This window comes from Melozone crissalis, unplaced genomic scaffold (assembly GCF_028551555.1).
Source record: "Melozone crissalis strain CALT ecotype California unplaced genomic scaffold, PUWL_Pcris_2 ptg000034l_1, whole genome shotgun sequence".
Taxonomy (NCBI): Eukaryota; Metazoa; Chordata; class Aves; order Passeriformes; family Passerellidae; genus Melozone; species Melozone crissalis.
This window is the reverse complement of record NW_026535812.1, coordinates 22,087,539-22,114,709: the sequence shown is the minus strand read 5'-3', so window position 1 is coordinate 22,114,709 and position 27,171 is coordinate 22,087,539. Positions and strand designations below refer to the sequence as shown.

Genomic DNA, 27,171 nt, shown 5'->3' with positions numbered 1-27,171 from the left:
GGTTAATGATGACAAATATATTTCTAAGGATATGCTAACAGGACATCTCTATACAAAACTGGTGAGAAAATAACCCTGCAAGCTTTTATACATGCTGAGATTTAATATGAGCAGTCTCAGTACAATCAGAACTACTCATGTTATAAATTATGGGGATGTCTAATTATTTGCAAAACCAGGACTCAATACAGCTGTCACTGAATTCTTTGATCACTCAGAGCTGTAGATTTGTCACTGTGTAAGAAATGTGTGGAGCTCTTGAGGTGGAAGTTTCTGCATGGATATTGTGGTATTAGAATGAGAACATCCACCTGGAACTGGCATCAGTTGGAGCTGCCATGCCAGGCAGGGACACAGCACACCCAGCCCAGTCTCACACTGAACCTCCATCCCAATTACACTTCAGTGGTTTTGTACCTGAATATTTCCTTCCACTTCAAGATGCAGAAATGATGCAAAAGCTATGACAGGTCTGCCCAAACAGTTGGTTTTACCCTTTAATCCTTGCCTCCACCTGCCACACCTGCAGTTACAAAGGAATTCAATCTGTTCTATTCAAAAGGCTGGATTCCTTTTTGGACAAAGCACAGGTGGAAGTCAGGGGGTAAATACTTGCTTTCACAGGAAAAAATGAGGAATTGGATGTTTGCAGGACACAAATCTATTTGAAATGTCCCATTGACAAAAATCTAGCAAAGGCCTTACCCTCCATCAAGAACTTCATTTCTGGAAAATAAAATGATGGGTTAATGGGTAAAGAATGGATTTACAATGCAGCCTGTTTAAAACCCCTTCAGACACTCCCTGGTGAGCCAAAACTGGCACTTTGAGTCAGTGGAGGCAGCCAAGCCTCCTCAGGGGAGTGCCTGCTCCTGCTGCAAAGCAGGGATGCTGATGCAAGCCAGATGGATCAGGGGAGGCTGCACACCCCTTCTGATCATTCTTTAAAACCCCAAACAAACCCTGGAGCTGAGACAAGTGTTACAGTTCTGTTCTATTGGATGAAACCTTGACACACACCTGCAAGCCCAGTGCTCTGCAAAAGGGCCTTGCCCTGAGCTAATGCTGCAGTTTGCATTAAGGAGTAGGGCAGGATGGAGAGGTGGAAAAAAAGGAAGGGGAAAAGCCATGGAATGTATCTCCCTTCTGACCTATTCCTACAGAAGCTGAAATATTGCAAACATTACTGTGAGGGGTAGCCTGCAACACCACAAGTCTGAATACAGAAAGCAAAATCCCAGGAAATAAAGAGAATAAGAAAGATTTCTTGTAGACATATCCTGTGGGAACAAGTGTTAAAATACAATTAAAATCTTTAATACTTCTTCTTTTGCAAGAGGGTACAGGATACTAACATGTGAGAAAGCCATGGGAAATGGCAGTGTAAGCCTGGGAAAACCTCACCTATCTGAACAGCAAATGGCCAGTACATAAAATGGTTCTGGAGGACTGTTACTCTAAGTATTATATTGCTTTTTGGAGAAAATTCATAAGCTTCCCAAGTAGACTTCAGTTGCACTTGGAAATTTTCCAGCCTACTTTCACATACAAGCGTGATTTTTTAAAAAAAATATTTTATTGACACAGCTACACTGGCAAACACTCCTGTACAAGTGCACTTCTATCAGGAGAGGATGGTATAGCTATGTCTGCTTTTAAGTTCCAGTTAATTGCCAAAATCACTGAAGGAGGAAAAAAACTTTCAATATGCATAAGGCCCACACTCTAAGCTGTTGCACTTATGAATATTTGAAGCATAACTCATTATCTGTGGCTCTCCCAAAGCCACAGGGAATGTTACATACCAGATGAACAGGACCAGATGTGCCTTGCTGGGTCTGCTCTGGGCTCCTGGCACCTGGCAGTGATTCTGGCTGAGCTGGACACAAACACTAGCTGCAGAAGCTCTCCTGAAAGCTGTCTAATAAAGCAAAATTAAAGCAGCCATGAAATTCTCATGCATGTAACACTGATTAACTACAGGTCTAAACAAGAGCCCTAAGTCCACATTTTCTAGTACACCTTAAGCCATTATCAAACCACATTTATGTATCCCTACTTTTTACATTGCCTAAGAACAGTACAATCAGAAGACAGATTAAAAATTAGCCAGTGAGATTTCTGTATAAAAATAATAAAACTTTAAGACAAAAGCCAAAGGATAAATATCTAAGATATCTTTAGTCTTCAGTTAGCTCATCAAAACAGAACATATCCTTTAGAACATATGTTACAGATATGCTACACTGTGTATCTTACAGAAATGCTACAAATGGGAACCCACTGTCTCCATCATTTGAATGTCTTTCAAATGAACATTAGCAAACATTGGAACTTCAACTAAGAAGTTTATTTTACAACAGTAACCGAAAATAGGAAAAAATAAAAACAAATTAGAAAGTGCTTAGCAACTTCCCTCCAAAATAAACCCAGGCATCAATTCATCCTCTAAAGCTTTGGTGCCATTTGGGTAGGGGTTCTCACCACAAACCAGCGTGCAACTGCAAAGTGTTGTCCTAACTTGCAGCTTCAGTGGTTAATAAAAACATTAATAACATCTGCTATTAGCAACCTCAAACAGCCGTAATTAAAACAATGATTCTAATGTTGATCTCCAGAAGGTAATGGTAGAAAATCTGTTAGTGGAAACAAAGCAATAGTCTAATTAAAGGAAAATGAAGCACAGATTTTTCTGTATTTCAAATTTACTCTTTAAGGTCATCAGTTAATATACATATTAATCTGTCTGTCACAAACCTGCCTTTTAGCCAGTGTATGTGCATTGACTCCTTTTGATCTAGGGCAGCAGTTCTCAAACTTTAGGTCAGTTCCTCTTCTCTTCAGGAATACTGTACAGCCCCCTGAATACCTCCCTACACAATCATATATTATGCATTAATTTGCATAAAATACAAAAAATACATTATTTGCAGACACATACACATATTTAATTCAAATATACACAATGACTATCAGCACACGTACCCTTCTTTCCCTAAACAAGAGCTTAAGGATCCAGGTCTGTACATAAGGGGAGTGGAGCTGCAAAAGGGAGGGAACAGAAGGACAAAATACATCCATGAACATCCGTGCACAGGTGGGGGAGGCAAAGGCCAAGAAGGTGCTGCTGCCTCAGAGCCCAGGCAGCTTCCACGAGCATCAGTAACTGGGGAAATGTATTTGTCCCACAGAGCGGGAGAGAGGGCAGATGGAGGGGGACACTAAAATCCCACCCCCTGGGTCTGCAGCATCCAAGGCAAAATCTCCTGCCAGAGGGACAAAGCAGGATATTTCTCTGTCCTGGTCCTCCCAAATTTGCACTAAACCAGGACATTCTCCCAGAGCTGCCAACACTGGCATTCCTCCTGCTGAGCTGCAGCTCCAGGCTCCCTCATGGCAGCAGCAGCTGCTCCTGCACAAGCTCTGAGGGGACCTCACTGCTCCTTCCTCAGAGCACTGCAAGCACAGCTCACAGTGGCCACTGGACAAGGAAAAGGTGCTTGGAAGCTTCCAGTGAGGCAATGGGAATGCACTACAGAAAAAGATGTTAGAAGAGGTATCAAGAAAAAGAACATCTGAGTTATGCTGTCCCTTCTCTACCCCCAGTGTCTAAAGCAACTTGTCTCAACATGAGCTGGTCCTGGCTGCAGTTTTCAGCCCCTCACACCCAGGCATTTGGGAACCTGAACCCCAAGAGCTCACACTCTTCCTCAAGGTCCACTCTGAACCCCCATTTGAGAACTGCTGGTCTAGCTTAACTAGCAGCATGTGAAACTACAAATCTAACACTTAATGCCCCCTTAGTGCATAGCAGCATTCAAAGAGTAAAGTAACATGTGCTTCAGTTACCTCTGGCAGGAGTGTCAGTAGCCTGATCACGAGGACTTTGATGAGACATCTACATGGTTTATAGTATTTTACAGACTTCAAGAAAATACTATAGTGGCAGAGATGAGGGTAAGCCTACATGAGGAAAACCAGCTGCCAACCTACCCCTTACAAACAATTTGCTCAAGACTAAAACAAACTCAGAGAGCACAACTAAATGCATAGCATTTTACTGGTACTAGTGCTTCCACAGGGCCTGTGGACACTTCTGTTAGTTCAGTCCAAACACTGCTGTATGTGGGAAAAATCTTTCAGAATACAGCAACACGATTTAAATGGTGTCTAGACTGGGGTGGGGACTGGGGGGTTAATCATAACTCATAAAATGAAGTACATGTTGGGGAATATCTAACCTAGCACAGCATATTTCACTTCATGTTTTTCCATGAAAAAGTTCAACTCAAAGCATTACTCAGGCTTTACTATAAACTTATTAGTTGTTGAAAACTACAGAGGACTCCTGGTATAATCAAAGGAACATTTTAAAGTCTTTATGTGGGGAGAGTCCCACCTACTTAACAAAACATCACAGTAACACTCATGCCACAGTGAAGATGTTGGCATATTACTGTTGGTTCTGTCACTGAGAAACTCTTGTTTAAACCTTCATGTTCACCTCCTAGGATTCTTTCAAGGAATTGATACGTGCACAGATTTTCAATGCAGGTCCAAGCTTAATATTCATTGCACTCATAAGGTGATCCTCCTTCAACAAAAGGAGAGCTTGTCCATCAATTTCTTGTGCTCTAAATTCATCTGCAATATCTTGACAACCTAAAGGCAATAAAAAATATGATTACTGGTTTAGAAATGCCCATTCTTAGATCCAATGTCCACACCAGAGCTTTTCAGCAACACATTTTCCAGTGCACATCCCTTTAGCTTGTTGAACCTAAATTACATGCAAGAGTTCAGTATTATGATGGGAATTCTGAAATAACATGAAAATAATTTTTACTACAGCCTCTAATTACACTGTATTTACTGGAGAACTACTCATTGGGAATTTCAAGTCCCAGCAAAGACAGAATTTTCATTTCATTAAGAGGAACAACCTCTCATCATTGGAAGAGATTGGGAAAACAGCACTGAAATAGCAATCAGGAACATAATTCAAGTGGGTTCTTTCCAGCAATAAAAAGATACTATTATCTAATTCTATAAATGAGAACTATATTATACTGCTCTGCACAGTGAGAACATCCAAATAGCTACAATTTCCAAAAGGAGTTAATTCCATCTGTGTGTTACACCACAGAGCTAAGGAAACAAAGTTTTGATGTATGGGATTTGGCACAACCATCTCATGAAGATATTTATCATTAGTTATCAGAGTGAATATTCTACACACAGCAGTAACTCACTTCACAAGGGCAACCTGAAACTGGTTGGATCTTTTTTCCCAATTTAAACTTCTTTTCTCAACATGAAATACCAGTCTCAGGTTACTGAAGATCACAACATTAAAAAAAAGATTCTACATAGGTTGGACTGTCCCAAGTAACTGAGGGCCCCTTTCCACTGAGGAACACTGTGGAAATAAAGGTTCCTCCAAAGATCTTCTGGATGTGTGCTGAGCAGGATCAGCCAGTTATGCCTGGCTCTATGGCAGCTCTGTTAGATGGATGAATGTTTTCTAATGTCCATGAGAGCACTCATTGTCAGTTGTTTATTTGAAGCTTCTTTCCCCCAGCCATGTTTTTAATGGGTTTTTTAATACATTTGTGTTCTCAACCCAGCAGTCTCTCCATCTGTCTCAGAGCCTTTCAGACACACTTGAATTTGTGCTCCACCTTCCATTCCTGATGTCAATAATTTCTCAAGAAAGCTTATTTTTCAGCATTTTTACATTTTCCCTTTTAAAAAGTACACTATTATGGAGATATGAAATCACTGTGAAGAACTTTTGTACCTAGATCACAGCAACTAATTTAATATTCTCTTGTGTGTTCAGATTTAAATTCCATAAAGAACAGACAGCCTAATTTCCTGAAGGATTTACAAATGTGTACAAGGCAAATGGAAAGGAAATGTGGAAGGATGTATCAACATCCAAAAATGAATTCATTTGGATTATTACTGTGTGAAGGTTGTAACATTCAAGGCTGGAAAAAGTTAGCTTTTCACAAAGAATAAAGCACATTTTTTTCCTTAATGATCTGTTAAACAGACCTCATGTAACATCAGCTCTGGCATCATCATAAAGGTTTTCTCATTGAAGGGCTGACAACAGATAAAAGATCTGTAAGTCAAGTATTGAGTATTTCTGGGAAAGTATCATGGCATGTCTGATTTGAGACCTGAACATTGTGACTGTCAGACCACACCATTTACAAAGAGTCTGAGAGATCAGGAGAAGTTTAGGAACAAAACATTTAGGAACAAAACTGGTGCTACTGGAATAGGAAACTGGATGTTTGTTGTTGCCAGCTTTTTTCCTTTAAGCAATTTCTGTGCAACTTCTTAAATACTTTTTATCAAAGTCACTTTTGGAAAAGCAGAGCATGGAAGCTGAAGGTACTGCAGTTCCCACGTCCAAGCACATCTGGGTATATTCTTAAGCACTTTTGCAATTGCTTGTTGTGCAATAACTTGGCCAAAAGAAAAGGGTGGAGAGCTGGTGAAAGGTCATTTATCTTGCAGCTGAAGACAGAAAGGAGAACAATTCTGTCAGCTTAAGTTGTTCTGTCTCCTCCCCCAGAAGAAGCAGCTAACAGGGCAAAAAAGTGTCCTGGACATTGACTCCTCCAAAAGGCTCCAGAGGAACTCAGAAAAGCCTGACAAGGACACAAGTTCATTTCAGCTACAGACTGTGCAGAAAGCTGTAAATGAAAACAGATGTTCCTAATGTTTATGGAAAAGTGACAAATCACCATCTCCTACAGCATGGCAGATGGTCTGCACAGACTGCATCGAGTAGATAAAGAATATAAAGTGCCATAATGGAAATCATCTGTATTATTTCCTGCATTAATCAATTTTGGAAGTATATGATAAAATATTTTTTCAAGAGAGCGACTTGAGAATATACTGAAAAGAATAAACCCCAAAATTACCCAAAAACCCAAATGCAGCAACATAGCAACAAAAATTCTGGCAGGTTGTGAATATAACTTTAAATATCTATTGAACTTCTTTCTAAAAAAAGTATTTGAGAAACTAGGCCTTCATATGGAGAGGAATGAATAATTACAATAAACTTTCATTACATACAAATAAATATAAGTTTGTTTAAAATCAAAGATCACCTTGTTTATAGAATCCAAAAAATGAAACCAGATCCAGCAGCTGCTGAAATATTGTAAAAGTAATGGTTTCAAAACAGAAAACACATTTTAAGAATAAAATTTTTGGTTTCATACTTGCAAGTGAATGGTGTTTATGTGGCACTTCAGTTATTCTAGCACAGGAACTGCCATTTATTGAGAGCCTAGGATTAGTTATTGAATTAACCAGAGTCTTGAATCCATAAAAACAGTAACTGAAAACAGCAGTGACAGAGCTACACTCCATAACACAGCTCAAGTACAGAAACAGGAATGACCACATCCCAAACCTAAGGAGCTTTGCTTCTTTCTACAGCCACCACTGCAGGTTCCCAGAAGCTGAATTGTTACTGAATTGCAATAAACTATCAGCAGAAAGGTACTTCAAGGATGACTTTTGCCAATTCTAAACACCTCTTACACAATTCTTTGCCTGACCTACTACAAAGACTGTCATAATGCATGTGTATGACTTAGCAGTGAAGATATATTCCTTACAGGTTAATAGTCTAATGGGATACACAAAAAATGGGATAGCATTCCAAAAAAAGTAGAAAACTAGAAACAAACATAGCCTGGGTTTTAATGGGTAAGCAAGAAAAGTTCTGGTATGACTGCTACTGTGGAGATCTGCCTTGTTATCTGTAGGGATTACAGTGTCTGATCAGATAAAATGGCATCCTTGGGAAAAGGTTGGAAGTGAAGCTTTAAAGGTTATGAGAGTTAGGAAATTATAAATGTCAAATAACCTGAAGATGACATAAAGGTAACGGTGAATAGTGATCTAAAGGAAAGGTTTGTGAACAGGCAAAAAACCATATTCTTTTTTTCTGAGAACAAACTGAGACTAGCAGTATGCTGAGTTTCTAGGCAGAAGACCTCTGAGCAAAGCTGCAAAACAAATTTTAACTTTATAGCAGAAACTTGCTTATTCTTTTTTAATGACTTGTATCATGCCAGGTGTTTCAAACTTTTCAGTTGTATCAAGGGAAGGAACACTGCTCTTGCTTTTTCTACTGAATAAGCAGCAAGGAAGGAAGAAAGAGAAGGAGGAAGTGAGAAAGGAAGAGAAGAAAGCAGTGTAACAGAGAGGGAGCGTGTCTGATCTCTCTACTGACCTCTTGAGAGAAGTCAGACTGAAGGAAGGAACAGCTCTAATCTCCATCAGCTGGGATGCAACAGCAGAAGTGGGACTAGTTCTATCAACATGGGATTTGTGCTGAAGGAACAAGCAAGAGGAAACAAATCACATTCCAGTCTCTATCACCAGCTAACACTGCTGCTGTTACCACAGCACCTCCTCATCACAGCGCTGCTATAAAGCAAGGAACTTCATTGTTAAAACAAGAGAACAAGTTATTGCCCCTTCCATACCAGGCAGAGAATGTATAAAGGCCCAGACTTCATCGACAGTCCACACTGAGGGGTCAGTCTGCACCACAGGTAAGAGGTCGATGCTCTCTGGCACTTTCCTCATCCTCAGCTCCCGCAGCTCCCGCTCCCTCTCGCTCTGCCTCCGCAGGCGCGTGGTCATGGCCGTCGGAACAGCGTCCTCGTGAGGAGCCAGATCTTCTTCTGCAGATGGATAAGTAATTGGAAGCTGGAAAACGCAGCAACTCCAGTATTAGGCTTTATTTGCAATTCCCAAAGCAGTGCCATAGTTTTAAGCAAATGTTCCACAGACCTGTCTAAGAAAATGATCTCGTGACGCCCCCTCAGGGCCGCTCGGCCGACGCCCGCGCCGCCCAAGACTTTGGCTATCTGACTTCCGATTCCAACGACTGGTCTTGTCTGATGGAAATAGCCCAAATTTCTTAGTGCAACTAAGGCTGTGCCTAAAGAAGTAAGATATATTCAATAATGCACTAGTGGTTTTTTGGACTGAATTCAATCAAGTAACCATAAAATCACAGTGTTGTAGAAATGCTGCTTAATTACAACAACAGCTGTCACAGAAATACAAGAGAAAGGTATCTCAAAGGCCATTTCATCAAAACCCTCATCTCCTTGTGGGATCAAGTAGACCCAGATTACCCCTGGAAGATGTCTGTCCTTCCCATTCTTAGAAATACCTTTGCATTTTATCACATAGTACAGTTCTGCTCAGAAATGTCCACTAAAAACCTAAAATCACATTGTATTTTCTGGTTCCATTTTCTCTACCTAGCTGATACCCAGGCAAAGCAGGATAGAAGCAAAAATCCCATGCTAAGATTAAAGGACTAAATCTCTTTAAGATTATTTTGCTGGTGGTGTCCCAAGAAATACCAAATCAAACATATATATATATTCCCACTACCTAAATGGGAACAGAGCAGACACATGAGAAAGGTCATGTCCAGACACACCAAAGAAGAGCTAAGTGGTGACTAGAAATGGGAAATTATTCCTCATTTCTAAAACTTATTGTATTAAACATCAACTTTCCAGTTGTTACAATAGAAGATTTTGCATTCAGATGTTGACTGTGAATTCTTGCTCTCTTAACCAGGAGGGATTAATCCATTAGCCAGATAATTATAAACAATAACTGCATAGAGTTACCTTTTGGCACAGGATGTGGAGCAGAATCTTTTTGACCGCAGAAACTTATTGGGATATCCCATTTTTCCACAAAATTCACACTTCAGAAGATCATTTTCAATTTCATCCAGTCCCTCTAAAGAAGGAATGAGGAATAAAGTCAGTTTCAATGACACAAAATTATGTTCACATCTCTCACCTCAAGCAGGCAAAAGATCTTCAAATATTTAACGCATTCAATTAAATACTTTGATTAACAGACAATTATGCAAAGCTAAGCAAGTCATAGATTTCATTCTGTCTAGAAAAGATCTTGAGCAAACCAAACCTTAATGAACCTTCAATTAAGTTATTCAATGAACTTAATCAGTTTTTTGTTGAATTTCAAGCCACCCATGAGCAGGTCTGCCCTCAAACATAGCAAGCAATTAAAAAAGAAGGGTAGCATTCCTCATGAATTGCTTCATAAAGAGTTCATTACAAGAATCAGGCCTTCCACAGTATAAATGCAAACTCTGTAACAGCATAATGAATTAACCTTTTAAAGTACTTTCTTTGAAGAAGCAGCTGCTACAACCAAAGGGATTTGTGAAAGCAAAGAACACATTGAATCTTGTATATATGTAACATTCAATCTATGAAAAAGATAAGATGCATGCAACAAAGAAAAGGATTATTGCATCTGCTAATTTACAGCTTATTGTTACAGAGTATTTTCTCTTATTGATGAGATGGCCCTTTTCTTACTCTACAAAAAGCACTAGTGCAGCAAAGAGCTGGAAATACTGAGAAGGTATTTCTGCCACACACACAATCATACCCTGATTTACTATCAGCAAATCTCCTCTACTCACGTGGTGTGTACATGGATATGTCTCTATGTTGGATGTCACCTACCAGCTCATCTAATGAGTAGTTACAAATTCTCTACATAAACCTAACACCAGCTGCAAGAAGCTAAACAAAAACTCAACCTAAAACTATGAGTGTTTGGATAATTGCACAAAACAGACAAGCTGCCTGAAATCCGAGACTCAGCATAGTGCTCATACTGAAAAGAAATTTGAATTAATATCTAATGAAACAAATTATGGACAAAATGACTGCTGCAAAGAGTTTTGATTTGGAAGAAGGAATAGAAATCTTTTAGAAGAATGAAAGAAAGACTTTCATTGAGACTAAATTTAAGCAGATCACCCAAACCAGCTCTGATAGTATAAGGATACAAGCTGTGGGAAAGAAAACCCAGGGGTGGCTAAAAAAATTCTGAACTTTCAAATCTTAGATGAATTTATACAAAAATGTGTGTTCACAGAATAACTTGGTTTTTCTGGGCCAGGCCACAATTTGATTCCCATTTCATAGCACACAGAACTGGAGGGGGGAAAGGGCATTTAAACAAAAACTACAAACCTTCTGCAATCATATCCTCTATCTCTGTGTCTGAGGAGTTGTCTGCATGTTTTGTGTTCTGCAAGTCTGATTCAACACACACCACACTCATGATCTGACCCTCCACCAGCAATCTCTTCTCTGCAGGCTGTTCCACCAGCAAAGATGAACGACTGACCTAGTGCAACAAAAGCAAAGCAACTGTGGGTAATTAACATGATTCACAAGAGTGAATTATTACAAACAATATTTGTTTGCAGTTTTCTCAGTAGAAGATGATCAGTTTCTACCTCATATCAATGAAGTGTAATTATATCGGAACAAAGCTCATTTCTCAAAGAAATTAAGACTCACTCCTGCTCTGCAGAGTTTGCAATTATATTTAACAAAGGGAGAAACGCATTATATCTACAGAAATGAAGGAATGGGAAAATGAGACACACATTAAATTAGAAAGACAGGCTTTGAATTGTCAGTTTGTGATTTAAAATTTTCAACAGTGCTTCTTACCAGACACTGCACTAATTACACCTAGCCCAGTTAAGAGCTTGCCAGTGCTTAAAACAACAAATTGTAGCATTTTAAAATTTTAACAGACTCAGCTCTGAGGTTCAAATTAAGGTATCACTTAAATAGAGGGATCTAGGAGGCAGACAAATGTAAAAAAGTTTTCCAAGTAGTAACCTAAACCCACTCTCTGTACTTATCTCCAGACATAGCCTACTACTACTCAAGTCACCAATCAGTGGAGAGAAGGCAAAACCAACATCTGAAACATAATTCCAGATCTAAATATCAACTAGCCACAAATAATATCATTCTTACAAAGAGTAAATTTCAAAGATTAGTAGTAAAAAATTCCTAGCAAATTCAGACTTACAGGGAATGGCTCCAACCCCTCCTGAATGACAAAGCCCTCGATGACGTGGGTCAGGATCTGGGGTTTAACAATAGCCTGGGGAGGTTTGTTTTCTAGGCTGGGAATGCTATTGGGCAGGGAGGTGCTGTTGCTCCTTGTCGTTGCTGCTGGAAGCAAAAGAGGGGGTGGTGGAATAGAGGCATGGGAAGGATCAGATGGAGATTTAATTACTGAGGCACTGACTGATGATGTCACTGAAGGCAGTCCCCCATGTTCTGCAAAAAACAACAAAATATGTTATGTTTTATCACTCATGTCCAACCATTGGCTCAGAATCAGGAAATAAGAGGTGATAAATCCCCAAGACCCATCTCTGCACCCATCAACCCCTAACACAGGCTCTTCCCTAGGCTTCACAGATTCCACTTTTAAAACAAGATGGTTTATCTCAACAGACTCTTCCACAAACACACCCTCCTCATGCAAACATCTTCTTTTACTCAGTACCTGCTAGCTACAAACATAGTTAGCCATTAATTACTCACACAAATCACAAAACCAAAAGCTATCTTAGCCTGGCATTTGTCATCACCTGACAAAGGATCTTCTGAATTGAGAGCCTCTCCATTGCCCAAGGTGATGGCTGGTGGGGACAAGGTGGGTGGTGTGGGTGTTCTCGCCATGTGCACACAATCTGAGTCCTCGGGCATCTCCTCTTCACACACATTCTCCACTTGGTAAATCTGCATCCAACAAACTATTGCTTTAGAGAGATTTCCATTCTATCTTAACACCTTAAAAGAGTTGCATAAATACAGTTTTAAAAATCAATTACCAGGTCAAATATGTTAGTCTTCTAATAAAATACTAGTTCCCAAAATGCATACCAAACAATGAACTCTGAGGACATCACAATATCTATGACAGCAAAACTGAAGTATTTTGTTACAAACAGCAGTACATAAAGAAGCTCCAATCAAACAGAGCAGAGAACCTGTTTCAATATCTTATGTGTATAGTTTACTGTTCTTTTTATTTACACATACATTTGATGTTATTTAAATACATCTGCAAAATGCAAGTTTAATGACAAGTCTGCAAATTGTTCTATCTTACACAGCAGTGTAATCAAGCTGAGTATTTCAGAAGAGTACACCAAGACTATCAAGCATTAGTGGTTATAAGAGGTTTTAAGGTCTTTCCCTCAAAAGTATTGAAATAAATTTACATAAATTCCTGACAGCAGATTAAAATGTAAAACACCACCCTGTCAAAAGCAAACCTGGCTCCTACTCTTTTGTCCAATTTCTCCATGAAATAACAGAGTTGAGATTATTACCCTCTTAAAATAAATTGAAAATGAACAGCACACCTCCTTCCTTAACCTGCTGATAGCCTCAAAAAAGCCTACAAGAGCTGCTGATTCTTTTGCTCATCTTAATCTCATTTAGCATTTTACCACTAAAGCTCAGCAATGCCATCTTAAATGTCAGCCTTATTTGCATAACATTTCATTTTCCTGTACATCATTTTAATCTAGTGATTGAAGGCAAAACCCTCAATTACAAATTGTAGACATCTGAGACAAACACTGGACCAAATTAAATGGTGGTGATGGGAATTGCCAAAACAGCATCAAAATTCCCCTATTCTTTTATGAAGGGGATATTTTTAATGTTAGTACAAAATAAATAATCGAGAAACCTATCATCTTAATAACCTGATATGCACCTCCCACCTAGTATAGATTGTTCTCCTAATCAAAATCTGTTTGTATTGAGGTAAAAGTTTACAGTCCTCATGTCCCATTTACCAAAATTCTTTATGTAAGCATTGTCATATGTTTACTTTTTTAAACTTCAAAGACATTGTAATTTCATTAAGCAACAAGATTTTAGATCTTAAATTTACATTTTCACGATTCCTGGTTGATATTCTTGACTGATGATCCATTACAAAAAAGCCAACAAAAAAACCCCAAACCAAAACATGAAACAGAAGGAAAATGTCTAGGATTTTCTCAAAACTCAGTTCTATAATCAATAGGTGTCTTGTCCACTGTCTAGCACCTGATTCAGGTCGCTTTGAAGTCAACGGGCCTGACTCAGGGAAAGAATAAAGGATGCAATGTTATCACTCACCACCGGAGTTTCAATCGGAACCGACGGCTGCACCTGCAGATTTACTGCGACGGTCTGTGGCGGAGGAAGAGCTTGAAACGGCAGCTGGACCAAAGCCTCTGCAGCGGGAAGTTCCTCCTCAGAAACCAAAGTGTTTTGAACCAAAACCTGGCCCTGGGACAGAATTTCAGGCTGCACTTGTAAAGACTGCACAGACTGCAGGGGCAGCGGTTGAATCTGAGTTGAGGATGCCGAGAGCTGAGGCGGAGCCGCCAGAGGGATGGGAGCGGATTGCAGGGCTGGATACTGCTGGTGTGGCGCGGAGGACACGAGCTGCTGGCCCGGGGACACCAAGGCTGGCGGCTCCACGGCCCCGATGTGCACGGCGGGCGAGGGCGGCAGCGGCAGCGGCTGCGGGAGGCCGAGCGGCTGCGAGGGCCGCGCGGGGTTGGCGGCGGCCGCCGGGGGAGCGGCCGGCTCGGCCTGCAGAGCCGCGGGCACCAGGGAGCTGGCCTGGGACTGGATAAGGGCTTGAGGGTGAATAATTATGGTGGGCGACTGACTCGGGGAGTGCGACGGCGGAGGGGAGACCACCACCGACTGCTGAGCTGACTGGGACGGGGTGGGGGACAGCGTGAGCGGCGGAGGGTGGATGTGGATGGGGGAGCAGTGGGACGGGGCGCTGCTGGGCGCGGGGCTGGGCAGGGGCAGGCAGTGCTGGGATGGAGGCGGCTCCGGGCCCGGAGGAGTCTGCAGCGCAATCGGCTGCACTTGCTGCTGCTGCTGCTGCTGCAGGATCAGCTGGTGATGCGAGATCTTTGGAGGTGGTGAATGAAGTGGGATCTGCTGATGTTTTACTAGAGAGTGAGGTTGCAATGGAGAATATGAAGCTGTGAGGGAAGGGAAAAAAGTATTTATTAAAATTAGTATCTATTTCTTAAAGTTCTGAAAATATTGTAAAATACCTCCAAAACTCTCACTTTAAAATATTTTTAATACTTCCAATATTTGTTTAAAAATATCTTCTTTGACAGCACACAGAACACAATAACAATTTATTAGGGTAGTATTTCAATTTCTAAAGCAAAATGCAGCAATGAACAAATGAATACGGCCATGCTTTTTACATATAGAAAGACACTTTCTATAAAGAAGTATCTAAATTTATCTTTTTGCTGCTAGGTCTAAGATTATTGCTGATCCAGCCTTATTTAAGAATTTCACACAACTTTAAATGGATTTAACCTTTGCTTTGAAACAGACTGGAAGAGAAATGATAAGCACAACAGGATTTGCTGATAACTGTTAAGTGAAACCTCAGATAATACCATGCTAAGAGACTAAATAAAATTCCAAGAGTTTAGTATAAATTTAAACCGTTGAAAGCATTTGCCTGAACTTGAACACAGCAACTGAGAGGCACAAACCTAAAAATAGTGCAGCTTGCAGAGAAATCATCACCTTTAAGCAAACCAGTGACTCACCAGCCATTTCTTACAGCACACACACATTTTCCTCCACATGCAAACCTCTTCTTTGTTTTATCCACTTGGGAAACAACTCATTTATGTAGGTTTTTTGATTTGTTCTGCTATTAATTATGGGATTTTTTCTTACCAATGTGAGTTCTGAGTGCAATAGAGCTCAATACCTCTAAAATGTCTGCCTCCAAGTCCCACTCTTTCTCTAAAAGCTGTCATTAAGCCAAGCTACATTCCACAGAATTCAGACCAATTGTCTAGACTACCATCACTTGTCCAAAATAAGAAAGCTGAGATGCAAATATGCTGCATGCAGTGTAAGTGCCTCTCTAACCAAGTACAGGTTATTTTGATTTATCTTGATACAAAATACTGAAATTTTAGCATTGTTACCTATGTGCTTATAAAAATACTTGATATAAGAACATTCACATGACACAGACAACACAGAAAAAAGAAAAAAACCACTAATAAAATGTCGCAGACATTTTTTCATAGAAATCTTTTCTTTCAGATTTGTTCATCTTCTGGGAAGCTAAGGCCCCAGAAAGAGAATGTAAACAATTGTTATCAGCTGCTGTGAGATGCAATAGGATGCACCTGTGATTGGTTCATGTTCTATGTGTATAGTATAGGAGCCAATCACAGGGCACGCTCTCTGGAACACAGGGACAGAGAATTCTCTTGTTTTAGATTCTTTCTATTCTTAGCTTAACTTAGCAAGCCTCTGCAACTTCTCTCTTTATTCCTATTGGTATAGTTATAATGTATTATATACCATATATCAATAAATCCAGCCTTCTGATCAAGAAACAAAATTCTCGTCCTTTCTCTCACCACCAAGTGACCTCCTCAGGTCGCTGTAATAATAAAATGGATTTAGATGGGAGCAAGAGGCTTGAGGTGGTTTCAGCCCACATTTTGCTGCCCAGAGATGGGATGGCATGTCCTGACAATGAACATACAGAGAGAGAATGAGAATCACGTTTGTGCTGTGACTCAACGGGGTATTGCAGCTGCTATATTGTGCTTGAATTGTGATTTAAGAATGTTATTGCTTCTGCTTAATCAAAATCCTGTGCAACATCAAAGTGAATTTACTAGTAAAATCTGAACTCTGTTCCTGTGGAATATCTATAACAAGATGTCAGAGAACACTGAAGTGTGACAGAAGCATGGCTCCCCACAGCCCCACACGGCCCCCACCTGGTGCAATGAGGTGGTGGATGCTGGAGGTGCGTGTGACGGCCGTGCTGCGGCACTCTGGGGCGGGGCTCTCTCCTTTCCTGCTGCTTTCTGGGGGGTCTGAGCTGCCCTTGGAGCTGCTGCCAGCCTTGCTGGGGCACACAGACTGGGTTTGGCTGCTGCTCTTTGGTGGCCCATTCTGGGAACTTGACAACACGCCCAGCTTCTGACTGCGCAGCGTCAAGTTCTGAACCTGGGAAAGGAGCAAAGCATGACAAGAGCCAAACTCTATAAATAGCTGTGATAAATATCAGGCAAAAACAGCAAAAAAAAGTTACATTTTGTAATGCTTCTCATCCCATGTGATCACAAGAAGCTAAAAATCTGCATATCAAAGTATCTTTAAAGCCATAAAATTTAGAGGATAGGGATCTTTATTACTTTAGTGATAAATACAGAAGTCTTTTTTCTCTTATTGGATTTTTAAAAGAAATGGAAATTGTTAATTAATTTGAATTAAAACTTTCATTTTTCTCTTTTATTGTGCCTTCAAAGTAAATGACACAAGTCATCTTAAGCAAAGGCAATTTTATTTTCACAGACACTGCAGAAGTGCAGTGGTTTGTGAGTGAGCTTCCAGACACCACCATAAAGCAGAGCCTTGGGTGGTCAGTGGGACCAGAGTCTTCTCTGCTAATCTGTGTGCTAAACAAAACTGAGACCTCTGTTTCTGTATTAACCTCCAAATCAACCAATATTAACCTCCCTTCTCATCAAGACACCTCCAATGCAACATGAAACAAAAGATTTGCTTTCTGGAATGTACATCAGTCAGAGATCATTTTCACTGAAGGCTGTTACCACACCCAGATTCTGCATGTAATGATCCCAGATCTCCAATCCTATGTGCTGAGCTAAAATTTCATTTTCAAGGGTAATGCCTACCCCTGTAGCACTAATTTACATCATCTTTTACAAGAAAAAGAGGACTAATTATTATCACCTCTCCTTATTTAGATTACACAATCCCTGCTGCACACAACAGCTGGAACCTGTGTAATGAACAGCCAGTTTACATTTCATTCTCACTGCTCTGTGTCACCACAGGGCACATTCAAACCCAAGACAACTGTGCTTTCTTCCTCACTGCCATTCAGGAGGCATTTACTGCCATCCTGCCCCAGTGAGGACAAATCCTTCAGCACACCTTCACAGGGAAGGTCACTCAGCTGGAGTTTGGCAGAGCCACCCCAGCAGCTCATCTGCTCTCTGGTCTGGGGTGAAAGCAAAGCAAGAAAAACTAAAGCACAACACTTCCTTACTTTTCAGTTTTGTCCCTCTTGATGGGGCAGACCTTTAATCAGTTTAGACAAGCTCACCTGAGTAGCTGCAGACTGACAGGAAGATGAGGAGGATGAGGAGACAACAGGAATGTCAGACTGGACAGCAGCCACAGTGGTTGCAGGAGTAAAAATAAGCTGTTAAGCAAGAAAAAAATACATGGTAACAGACTGAAATTTTAAAAATCTGTGAAAGAAATGCAGGATCTTAAAGAGATTCATACTTCCACATACTGATGTACAGCTTCTAAGATTTACTTTTTTACTTTTAGATTAATTTATTTAAAGAACTATTTATCATGGTAATTTTAGTAAACCAAGAAAATAATAGAGAATAGAAACAAAGGAGAATAATGTAAACCAAATATAATAATATATTTATTCATATTGAGAATAATCTTTGAGGTAGATAAACACATCTATGAACCTTCATACAAGCACACAAGAGGACTTTCCCTTCAATACTACAAATTAGTGGGGGAAAAAAAAAAGACAAAAGAGCTGCCCAATATCTCCCATATTTAAGAGAGAGAGCTTAGATCTTCCAATAGGGACAGAGCAAAGACAAACTTTGCAAGGACTGTAATCAGAACTTACCATCTGAGCTCGTAGGTACATCTGAGCCTGGCTGGCACTCAGGGTGGGAGAGGTGCTGCCCAGCAACATCGTCTGTTGGGTGATGCTGCTGCTGGTGGTGTTGGAGGTCTGAGAGCGGCTGATTATCTGTGCAGGTGTAGGAGAGGTGGAGAGGTTAATCTAAGGAAACAAAAATATTGCTGCTGTCATGGAAATTCCATCACCCTATGGGCTAAAGCCAGAAAGCCCTTGATAAAAATGGCAGGGGCAGTTGGAGTCTCTGAACTGTGAAGATATCAAAAATATATGAGCTAATCATCACCAAATTGGATTCTGGCAAGATTGTATGTTTTTATTCCTAAACTGCAAGCAACCACTTTGCAGTAACTAATAATAAGCAGTTATGAGTATAAACAATGATGGGAAGTCTGAAAAATATGTCACCTAGAAATACACATTTACTGAATATGTAGAATGAGATTTCAATATTTTAAGAAAAACACCTGAACTTTAATATTTAAGATCTTTAAATGTATATATTAACTGCTTGGACTGGTATCTTCTATTATGCAACCTGATCAGGACACCTCCTTGTGCCACGACATATGGACTTTCAATCCTCATTTCACATATGCACACTAAAAAATGACAGAAGACTAAAACCTTCTCCAATTTCATATTAAATGCTCAAGAACCACTCCTTAGCATCTTCTTAAAAAAGAAGCTGTTGTGTCTTTGATTTTTCTTTTTTTCTCTAACCAGTCTAACAGAGTTAAGTGCCCAGCTCTTTTTCATCACTTACTTAAAAGATTTCCTTGAAAAACCCCAGCCCAATTAGTTTTTTAGTTTAACATCAGACATCTTAATAGAATTTACCTCCAAAGTTTAATGAATAAATGGTTTTACTTTTAACAACTGTAAGCCAAGCCAAGCTATGAGAGCTTAAAAAAATACACAGTTAAATCACTGAAGCTATGCACTGGAGTCATGAACAGCTTGAGGGCGTGATTAATAAGCAGGATGTCTGCAGGACTAACAAATCCTACTTCAGACAGCTGTAAAACTGTACAGAAGATACTGTGCATGTCTGACAATGGAACTTAAAGAAATACAGCATGACCTGAACACAGAGCTGCTCACAACTGAAACCTGAGCACATGCCTAGAATATGGGAAGTGAAACTGCAAAAAAGATGAATGATAAAAGATGATAATCAATAAAAGAATGAATATACTATATTCATAAACATTTAATCGGTATCATAAATATATGTGAGCATTGATTTGGATTCTTTAGATTTAGTGCTATTTAATCCCTGATACATAGTTATGATTTTCACCTACAGTAGTGCCCTGAATAAAGAAATTAATGTAGAAAATCCAGTAAGAAATCATGTAAGAGATGAGAGCTCAGGGTGTGATTTCTGCAGGAGTTTGAACAGCCACTGGTGCTTGTGGAGTGAGCAGCTGCCCCTCAGAGCATCAAGAGGGGTCTGGCACTTGGGAAGCCAACACTGGCCATGAACAATCACACACAGCACCCAGCACTGACTACAGTCATCACCCTGCTCCCTGTGTCTGTAGTATTAACTTGAACAATACAAACTGAAATGCTATTAGTTTTTTCTGCTTTTCCCTGTAGCCATATAACAACCAAGCAGGGTTGGGAGGGAGGGAGGGCTTGGTGCAGTTACGTACCGAGGTCTGCGACACGCTTGACTGCTGAGTGACACTCCCAGTGGGGGAAGTACATTGCCTCCCACCTGACAGGCTTGCCTAAATAGCAAGAATATGTGTCAAATAGTGAAATCAGAAAGTGCTTAAGTGATGTTCATTTTATTGCATAAACCATCAGAAACAGCCCTGTCTACCTTTACCTTTCTCTGAGTGAACAGTGATGCTTTACTCAGTGGGAATAGAGTGCACTCTGCACTATGGGATGCTACCTGCAAGGTGCTAAGTTCCTTGAAGTCCTACCAAATTTCAGACATATAAATCTTTCAGACCAAGACCTGAAGAAAAATGATCAGAGGTAAAGTCTGCCAAACTGCTAATGATGGAGCTAAGTGATCACTTCACTACCTATGGTGCTCAGAACTTAAAATGCAATATAAAAAAAAACTATCATTATTAAAACTCACATCATAATTTTATTGTGATTAGAATCTTCTAAAATATACAAATGCTGTACAGAACAGCCTCATATTCTGGAATGGTAATTTTTGTATGCACATGAAGTGTCTGCCACAGGATGCTGTTCCAGCCCTTCAGATGAGTTACAGGGACAGTGATTTAGGTTTCTGTATGAACAGAATCCAAACTTCTCAGCCTTTCCCGACCCGATTTTCTTTGCTCAGTAACTGTATCTCCACACAGAAATCAATCACAACAAAAAAAGACAAATCAACATATTACCACAATTGAATGAAAAAGGTATAGAAGAAAAAGCCAGGAGCAAAAATGAGTCAGTCCAGCTCTGACACCAAGCAGCCACATCCCTGAGGTCCATAACTCCATTTAGCATTTCCCTGTGTAAGATCATTAACAATCACCTCTCTGCAAGATCATACTCTCAATCCAAGGCAAACTGAGGTCAAAGGAAACCTTGCCAGTGATTTAATTCCAAATGGGTCTCCTCCAGTGATCACTGATGTTAAAATCTGTGTTTCAGATATGAAATGTCATCTACCTCCTACATTTTCACACTCAGGGTTGAAATTTAATTTTGCCATTACTTATAATGCAGCCAGATGTGAGGCAAAACACACTAAGATGCCAGATGTTCATTATTTTTTATTTCACTAAGATACAATGCCATTCATTGCTTCCCCCATCAACTTTTAGAGAAAATCATGGGATGAAGATTGAAGTAGTCTATTTTTAATATTTATTTTATTACTGCTTGATGATTTACATGATGCATTATAATGTATGCAATAAAGCATGGAATGGTTGCCTACTGGAGCATCTATACCATTGGACAAAATCCTCCAAACAGTTTGGAGGATGATACAATTTAAAATAACAACATCATTACAATATAACAGTGAATTATCATGAGGCATTAAGCTCAGGCACTTAAGCTGTTATAAAGTTTGACAACGACTGTAGCTCTGCTCTAGACAATTCCCAATTCTTTTTCAGCAATCTTCACTCTCACCTGTGGAACAGTTGCCAGACTCTGAAATTGGGTACTGCTTAAGTGCTGCTGCTGCAGAGCAGCAGTCTGCAGCATTAGGTGCTGCTGCTGGGCTGCATACATCTGCTGGAGGTACTGAGCAGCTGAGCTAGGAGGACGATGCAAGGCCTGCTGAATAACCTGTGATGAATCAGTAGGTAATTAATTACAATTACAAAGCACTCACCATGCTGACATGATATTTAAGTTTATCCTTACAAGGAAATAAAGCCAATAATTTTTTCACACCAATTATGTCATACTGAACTTGCTCCCTCACTGTCCTTGACCAAGTCACAGAGTATTGTCAACATCAACATATTCACATTCTCAAGGACAGCCTGACAATACAGCATCATCCCCAACACATCCTCCCAGCCTCTCAGCTGCTTGTCAACACATCCTACATCATGTTCTGCTTTCTGAGAGATCAGACTAGTGGGTGAGAAACCCAATTATCAAACACAACAGAATGGACTGCACAGAGTTCAAGGAGACCTAATTTAAAGAACAGCAAGAGGGAGCTGGATCCCAAGCAGGACTTACCCACACAGATACCTTGGATCAAAGTTGGTCAAACAAAAACCTTTATTTTGCAAAGGTTTATGTAATTTGCACCCTCAGCAAATGGTGAACAAACCAAACTTTCTATCACAGCATTTCCCCTTCCCTTATCTGGGAGACAGGCCTACCCTGCACTATCCCTAAGTGATCTAGTAAACATCTCCTGCAAACCAGCAAGCCAGCAATAAGGAATGACAAGTTAACCCAGCGAAGAGCCTGTGCTCAGAGCTGTGTGCAGGACAGGAGGCAGCCCCAGGCCCAGTACCTGCACAGCATGTCTGTCGGAGCCGCTGTACACGGAGATCTGCGGCAGCGGCGGGCGGGAGGTGGCGCTGGTGGTGACGGTCGTGGTGGGTGCAGAACACGTCGTTGTGCTGGGTTCATTCTCCATAGCTGAGCAGCGTTTGTCCAGCCTGCCAGGGGTGACACACAAGTGGTTCACAAGCAAGGCCACAACGTGCTGATTTTAGGGCAAAAACATGTTTTGCTGAGACAGAAACATGGACTATTTCCAAAAGGTAAGTTTCACAGAATCACAGACCATCTCGTCCCACCCCCTGCCATGGCAGGGTCACCTTTCAATAAACCAGGCTGCTCCAAGCCCCATCCAGCCTGGCCTTGAACACTTGCAGAGAAGGGGCAGCCACAACATCCACAGGGCCTCACCAATCCTATAGTAAAGAATTTCTTAATAACTAATCTTAGTTTGTAGCATTTGCTATTACTTGATGCAATCTCTTGAGAGATGTAGTTATAATCTAAGATCCATCAAAAGTAGCAATAAAGAACCAATTTAGGAATACATCCAAGATTTCCAGCCAGCTGCACAGAACCAGTAGCACCTCCCTCACCCCCACAGCCCAGGAATGGATGTGCTGGCTGACCTGAACACTGAGCAAAACCTGCTCTTGGCAAAAATCCCCACTGAAATGCTCTGTTTGGGGAGAGAGGGAAAGGAAACAGGAAAAAATCCTTTTAACAGCAATACCTCACACAATACAGCAAGAACTAAAGAAGAAACCACCTATTTAGGCGCCTCAAATGATCCTCCCCAGCCTTATGCGGCTTCCCTCTGTTGCAGAGCACAAAATGTCATCTTTATAACTGAAATGAATCACAAACCTCAATATATGTTATGGGGGTGTTTACTGCAGTTTCTTTTTCAGTCTTTGTATTACAATTAACAGGAAATCACAGAGTAGCTGTTTATTGCTTCCCAAAGGATGCCAAAAAGAGGGAGGGTTGAGATGATGTTTCCTTCTCACCATGAAGAGGGGCTCAGAGAAATAACCAGAGAAAGCTGCAATGTACTAGAAAAAAAAAAAAAAAGCAGCTTTGCCAAGTTCTTAACAAACCACCCATTGGGCGCTGCATCAAACGGGAATATAATCAGGAGTTTGAACTGACACAGCTGGAAGAGGAACAGGGCACTGCCAGGCTGCCACCCTCACCTCCCAAAACACAACTGCTCTGCAGAGGGCTGCACACGGTGCTGCAGCTCCTGGGGACCTGCAACAGCTAAACTGTAACACACACACGGCCACCTGAACACCTCCTGCCTGCCCCTGTGTTGGACACTTGCATGGACTTTGCCATGAAGGAAAATTTGCGGCAATCAAGGATGCTTTAAACACAGAGATGCTTGCTATTAGAACTGAAGAAAAAATATGATTTGTTGTTAAAATGCAGGTCTGTTGTGCATTACTGATGCCACTTGTGCACCTACAGCAGGGCAGAAGTTAACACATTTGGGTTCCCACTCCAACTGCAAAAAACACAGCATCACTTCTAAAACCACTTTACATTAATTTCACATAATGAAAAGTATATTAAAAAAAAATCCTGTCTCCTTCAGTGGACATTAAAAGCACCTCAAAATACTTACACCTACAACTTGTCTAGCTAGTTTTTGCAGAGTTATACAACCAGTTAAATTAGCTTAAAACAACATTCGATGTCTCATTTCCTTCATTCTCAGCCACATTTTTGGTGTCTTATAAGCAAGACATGTAACATATCCCACTTATAACTAATCCATCACAAGTTTATTCCGTGAGAGCTGTTAATCCTTTTGCTCAAAATTATTTAGAAAATAGTATTGTCATTGCTCAGGTTGTTCTCACAAAGGATGTACAATGAAAAAAGGATGCATAGTAAGGAGCTCCTAAATTTTTGCTCAGCATCTCCATCTTTCCCTGACACCTCACCTCATGCAGGCATCAGATGCTAACTTGTAAGAAAATTAATTTTGCTTAATGATGAAGATCTTGCAATGATGCTCCCTGAGCAATGTTAACTCAAAACAATCTCCATAATCCCAAGTAAGTTTTAGAAAACACACTGACTTGAAACAATCACTACACATTCAAGTGAGCCCAAAATATAAAGCACAACAGAAAACTCTATTGAAAATACGTATTTATTCAAGCAGTAACAATACAAGATACTACATAACTTCAAGTTACATTGTGCATAAGGTAGATACTCCAAAGTTTTGTTTCTTTATATTTTTCTTAGTCAAAGCAACCACCTGAAGTAAAAAAAAAAAAAAAACAACAAAAACCTGCTGTCCTATACCAATTAACAAACTATCCTCACAGTGGACACACGAACGTCATTACTCATGTTTTGGAAAGTTTCGGTAAATGCCATGGTAATAACAAACCCCGCTGACAACCCACATCCACAACCACAACCATCCACAACCACATGGTTTATTCTTTTTTTTTTTTTTTTCAATTCACAACCTCTCCCTGCAACTCCGAGAGAACAAACCACAAAAAACCCCAAATTAAATAAAAATTTCCACCAAGCCTAACCCTTACAGGTATTCCGGTATTTGACAGAGAGCTCCGAAATAATAATAAAATCATAATAATAACGAAGGTATGCTCTGTGGGAATACACCCCACGGCATGCGGAGCAGCGGCCCCGCGCCGAGGGGCCCCGGTGCCCCGCGGCCGGCCGCCCCCCGCCCAGGCCGGGCTGACCCACCCTGAGCCCCCGCCTCGCCCAGCCCGGCCCCGCCACCGCCCCCTCAGGACAGCAAAGGCAGGCGGGCGGGAGGGGCCGGCCCGGCCCGGCGCCGGGGCGCGGTCAGGGCGCAGGTTCCCCGCCCCCGCGGCCCGGCCGGGGCCCCGCGGCTGCCGCTGCCCGCGCTCCGCGCGCCCCGCCGGGACACTCGCCTGGGACGCGCCGCTCAAGGCGCCGCCGCCGCCGCCATTTTCTCGCCTCCCTCACGGGGGAGGTGCCGCGCGCGCGCGGGGCGCGGCCGCCGCCGCGCACGTGACGGGACCCGCCGCCATGTTGGCGGCGCCCGTGAGGGGCCGGGGCTGAGGGAGACCCGCGGAGGGGCCGGGGAATTGAAGTATGCGGTGTTTTCAGCCCAAATAACCTATCGACCTCCCTGCGTAACAAAACAGGGAACCTCTTTCAAGTGCCTCCTACACTTAGCAGCTGTTGCTCAGACACTGGTAGCAGTGCATCCATCCTAATCACTGTGTGAGCATCTCTTTCCTTTCTGAGGCTTTGCTTGCTTCCTTCCATCCTTCCTGCCACTCACCAGCTCAAGGCACTGTGTGAATATGAGTTAATTATCCCTCGTCTCTTTCGCATCATACCTCCTTTTTTTAGCACCTGATACATACACACCTAAACTCTTTACTGTACTGTAAGTACAGAAAGCCTGTATTTGGATGACTTTGGGAGGTGCCTTCAGGCTAAATCCTCTGTGCCTGCCATGCCTGAGAGAGTTCAAGAAGTGTCTGGGCAATGCACGCATGCACATGGTGTGGCTCTTGCAGATGTTCTGTGGAGGGTTAAAAGTTGGACATGATGATCCTGATATTTCTTAGGCCATCACCACAGGAGCCAGCCTGAGGGATCCCCATGGAAAGGTCGGATGTGGGGGCCACACTGGGGGATCCCAGAATGGAGTTTTGGAATTCCATTTGGAATGGAAGTCCATTTGATGCAGACTACACAGAGATGTGGTGGAGTCCCCATCCCTGAAGGTGTTCAAGGAACAACTGGACATGACATTCAGTGCTCCGTTCTGGTTGACAAGGTGGGGATTGATCAAAAGTTGGAACTCCGGGATCTTGGAGGTCTTTTCCAGCCTAAATGATTCTTTGGTTCTAAGAAGGGAAGGGGGGAAAATTGACAGATACTTAACAGCTAGTTGGGATACACAAGTTCTTTGCAAAGAAGAGAGACTCAGCAAGTGTCTAACAAAACTCAAATACCTGCCAAGGCATTAGAGATGAGCTTAAACTATTGACAGGCGAAACAGTTGCTCTGAGCACAGGTGAGATGCCCATGACAAGTAGTGACAACCCCACAGGTCTAATGAGGATGTCTTCTTTCTATATTCTTTCTCTAATTCAGCAGGAGAAAATGAGAATTTTCATAGGTTAAAAATAAAGGTGTGGGAAGAATGATGACCCATTCTGAATTACTCCTGGAAGTCCTCCAGGATTGCTTGCAGTGATAAGGTGGCTTATGATTTGCAGCTTTAATAAAATACCTTTTGTTAACCACCCTGCTTCACCCCCTAGTTCCTAATATCTAATCTAACAGTTCTCTCTTTAAATTTAAAGCCATTCTTTCTTGTTCTGTCACTCCATGCACTTGTCCAAGTCCCTCGCCGGCTCTCTTGGGAGACAACTTTAGGCACTGGAGGGGGCTCTAAGGTTTCTCTGGAGCCTTTCTGTCTCTAGGCTGAACAACCTCTCAGGCTGTCTCCAGAGCAGAGGAGCTTCGATTCTTGGACCTTCTCCTTCGCCTCCTCTGGGCTCACTC

General features: G+C 41.3%; 1 protein-coding gene across 6 annotated transcripts; it reads right to left on the bottom strand.

Moving 5' to 3' along the window:
• Positions 1-668: 668 nt before the first annotated feature.
• Positions 669-25,601, bottom strand: PHC3 (polyhomeotic homolog 3). 6 transcript variants are annotated; one of them, XM_054282566.1, is made up of 15 exons: positions 25,557-25,601; positions 22,637-22,784; positions 21,790-21,948; positions 20,328-20,405; positions 18,652-18,810; positions 18,094-18,192; positions 16,736-16,967; positions 14,070-14,938; positions 12,521-12,671; positions 11,950-12,203; positions 11,091-11,247; positions 9,699-9,813; positions 8,839-8,989; positions 8,529-8,754; positions 669-4,662 (listed from the first exon to the last, which is right to left on the bottom strand). In XM_054282566.1, exons 2-15 carry the CDS (start codon positions 22,760-22,762, stop codon positions 4,508-4,510), a joined length of 2,931 nt encoding a protein of 976 aa, XP_054138541.1. In that variant the 5' UTR covers positions 22,763-22,784; positions 25,557-25,601; the 3' UTR covers positions 669-4,507. The 6 variants fall into 6 exon arrangements, with proteins under 6 accessions (XP_054138541.1, XP_054138543.1, XP_054138544.1 ...); XM_054282568.1 differs by having other exon boundaries at positions 18,652-18,777; XM_054282569.1 differs by lacking the exon at positions 20,328-20,405.
• Between the last annotated feature and the right edge of the window lie 1,570 nt (positions 25,602-27,171).